The 3,302-nt window shown below is 70.4% G+C and overlaps 1 protein-coding gene across 1 annotated transcript in view; it reads right to left on the bottom strand.

Moving 5' to 3' along the window:
* PLXNA1 (plexin A1) overlaps window positions 1–3,302 on the bottom strand; it is a gene marked incomplete at its 5' end in the record, with an annotated part of 36,880 nt that overhangs the window by 21,678 nt on the left and 11,900 nt on the right. The window contains 5 exons of the mRNA XM_077780818.1: window positions 198–297; window positions 510–663; window positions 747–870; window positions 1,102–1,202; window positions 2,087–2,227. Of these exons, the coding sequence (XP_077636944.1) occupies window positions 198–297; window positions 510–663; window positions 747–870; window positions 1,102–1,202; window positions 2,087–2,227 (620 nt within the window). The remainder of the gene's footprint in view (window positions 1–197; window positions 298–509; window positions 664–746; window positions 871–1,101; window positions 1,203–2,086; window positions 2,228–3,302) is intronic.

Below are 3,302 nucleotides of genomic sequence, written 5' to 3'. Positions count from 1 at the left end.
GGGGCGAGGCAGCTCCCCTCGGGGCTCCCTGCCTCGCCCTGGTGCTCTCCTTGTTTGAATCGGTGCCCCTCACTCCCCCACCCTGCCCTCTCTCAGGCTTCTCCCCATGTGCGGCCTGGAGGCTGNCAGGCAAGGCCCCGCCCCGCCCCGCCCCTGCCCTGCCGGGATGGCCCCCGCAGCACAGCCGGGACACTCACGACTGGTGGACGCTGCAGTTGTAGAAGACAAAGTCCACGGACGCAAACTTCTTGCCCGTCTCCTTGGACTTCAGGTAAAGCTTGACCACCCGCTGGTCTCCTGCAGAAGCAGCAGGGGCTGCGTCACCGGGGCCCCCGGACCCAGGGCCCTGCCACAGGGCCAGGCCTCGCCGAGGACCCTCCCTCGTGACCCTGGCCGCACCCCTGCCCCTCAGACCCTGCAGGCCTCTGAGCGCACGGGACAGGCTGCTGCTCCTCGCCCCACCACCCTGCAGCGACCCCTCCCCGACCCCAGCCCCCCATGGCACTCACCCTGGCCCCGCGTGATGGGCGCCACCTCCCGAGCGGAGGGCGAGCGGCAGTGGATGTGGCCGTCCTCCAGGATGCTCTCGGACTCGGTGAAGTCCTCGAAGGAGCAGTTGACGCCAGCCGAGAGGTCGGGCACATTCCAGGCCTGCAGCACAAGCTGGGCCCCCCAGGAGGCTTTGGTGAGCAGGGACACCCACCCCCCCGCCCCCCCAGCCCCCGCTCCGGGGCAGCCGCGCTCACCGGGACCTGAGACATGGTGACGGAGACGTTCCGAGGCTGCACGGTCAGCTGCACACACTGCAGCAGGTCGGAGGCGAAGCGCTGGGGCTCATCCGCCCGCTCACAGGCGTCCTGCCGCGAGCAGCTGCAGGCAGAGGGGGCAGGGGCTGGGCGTGGGGGAGGCGGCTGGAGGGGCGCCTGGGACCCTGCGCCGGGGGAAGCCCGCTAGCTTTGCCCGGACGACGGAGCCGGCCTTGCCACCGCTCAGCCGGCCACGGGCCACTGCCAGGCCCACGGCACCCCGCCCGGGGAGCCCAGAAGCGCTCAGGAGCCGCGACTGCCCCCCGCGCACAGGAGGGCCGCCTGGGGCACTCACACGCTGTGCAGGACACACCAGCCGCAGTGAGGGTCCCGTGACCCCAGGCACAGCTCGCACGACGTATACTGCACGCAGCTCTCCACGGGCACCCGAGTCACCTGGCAGCACGGGAAGCGAGGCGTCAGGCCCCCGTGAGGCGTCAGGTGCCCACGAGGCCTCCCCGCCGCCATCACGTGTCCCCTGAACCCTGCCCTGCCCCTGCACAGGAGGGCAGCCCTGTTTCAGGCCTCCTCGTTCCAGCTCGCTCTCTTCAAAGGCTGGTCCTGGGTGGCCCTGACTTGGCCAAGTCAGGCTGATGGGCCAGGCCCTCTCTCCCGGGAGGCAGCGGCCAGGGAGCCAGCAAGTCGGTGCAGGGAGACTTCCAGGGAGGAGGTGACAGCTCCAGCCAGAGCCGCTGTCCCATCTATCTGGACTCCGAGCTCCCCAGGAGGCCGTGGGCTCGTCAGCCCTGGGCCTAAGCCCAGAGGCAGGCTGGGCCCCGCGTGGCTGGCCCTGAGGCCCTCAGAGGAGTGGAACAGCCTGAGAGCTGGGACAGGGGCAGAGGGGAAGCGAGAGAGGCTCCAGGAAGCGAGGCCTGGCCCCACCTGCCCACCCTCTTGGCGATCATGCGGTCACCAGGCTGAGGTCAGAGGCTGGCTCCGAGCGCTAGGCCAGGAAGGCAAACGGTGGCCTCGATGCAGTGGGCCAGGCCAGGTGCCAGCCCCGGGGAGGAGGCTCACGGGGCCAGCGCTGTGCCGGCCCTCAGCCCAGTGCTCGGGGCCCCAGGCGTCCGCTCCCAGGCCTCAACCGATGCCAGCGCTCTCATGAGGCTCTTATCCAGTATCTGTTCCTGAGGGCGTGCGGCCGCTCGGGAGGATTTGGGAAGCCCGAGCCTGACTGGGGGAACCCGGAGCCAGTGTGTACACAGCAGGTTGATGACGGCCGAGTCCCGCTCTCTGGGGGCAGGGGCCCCTCCCCACGTGTCCTGCAGCGGGCCACCCACCTGCTTCTCCGTCATGGCATAGAGGTACTGGCGGTCGGGGCTGAGGACCAGGTCACGCAGGATAGGGCTGTTCTCCTGGGCCACCACGCTCTCGTAGGCCAGGGCTGGCCGGCCGCCAGGGTTTGCCAGGTCTACCAGGATCTGCGGCCGTGAGGGGTTACGTGGGGCTGCGCCGACGCCTCTGTGGCCCAGCCCCACGCCTCCGTAAGGCCCGGGGTCTGGAACCCCGCCCCCAGCTGCCCCCCCACCCCCAAGCCCTGCGAGGACAAGGCTGAGGCCTCCATCTACCCCAAGGAGGTTGTGCGGGACACGCTTCAGCCCGGCAGGCGCGTCCTGACCTAGCCCTTCGTCCACGGGAATAAGCACGACCCGCCGCACAGCCACGCCCAGCACAGCAGGGGCCAGAGCCCCGGGCAGGTGCCCCGCTCTCCCCTGGGCCAGGCTGGGCGCCCTGGAGGAAGGCAGCGGGGAAGGGAACGAGGAGGCAGCAGGGGTGCTCAGGGAAAGTGAGGTGCCCGGCGTGGCTGAGAAGTGGCACCCGGAGGCTCCGGGGCAGGGAGGTGGCACGGGAGTGAGGGGCCAGGGCGGGGCCCTGAGTGGGGAGCACCTGGCAGGAAGGCGGGGGGGGGGCATCTCGTGGGCAGGGAAACACCTTCCAGATCCCAAACAGACTGGGCGCTAATCAGCCAGCTCTTCTCCGCAGCTTGTGATGCTACGAAGTATTTTTAGCTGCTTTTACCAAACAAATGTATTCAATTAACAGAGACCCAGGGGGCTTTCCAGAGCCGGGACTCGCGGGGCTGCGTCTGCCCGGCTCAGCCGNCCCCCCGCCCCCCGGCTGTGACCCCAGGCTGCCCACCTCTCCACCTCTGCCTGGCCCCGACTGGCCCAGCACCCTTGCCATGCACCCCCAGGCCGACAGGACAGGGCAGGTCCCGCTCGCTCAGTGGGGTGGGCCGGCGCTGGCGAACACCCCTGCGCTCCGCGCTGGCTGAGGGCGGCAGCCAGGGTGGGGCGCTGTGAGTCTGGGCCAGAGGCTGCCGGCTGAGGGAGGGGGAGGGCCGCATTCCTGAGGGCCCCAGGCCACCCCCCACATCCGCTCAGCTGCCTCCCAGCCAGGCAGCCAGGCTTAAGTCAAACCAGACCCGGAAGAGCCGGGCCCTGAGCTGGGCAGGGGGAGGCGGCCGCGGCTGGGCCCGGAGCTGCCCAAGCGGCT

This window comes from Crocuta crocuta, unplaced genomic scaffold (genome assembly GCF_008692635.1).
Source record: "Crocuta crocuta isolate KB4526 unplaced genomic scaffold, BGI_CrCroc_1.0 scaffold299, whole genome shotgun sequence".
Taxonomy (NCBI): Eukaryota; Metazoa; Chordata; class Mammalia; order Carnivora; family Hyaenidae; genus Crocuta; species Crocuta crocuta.
This window is presented reverse-complemented; position numbering and strand designations above follow the sequence as displayed.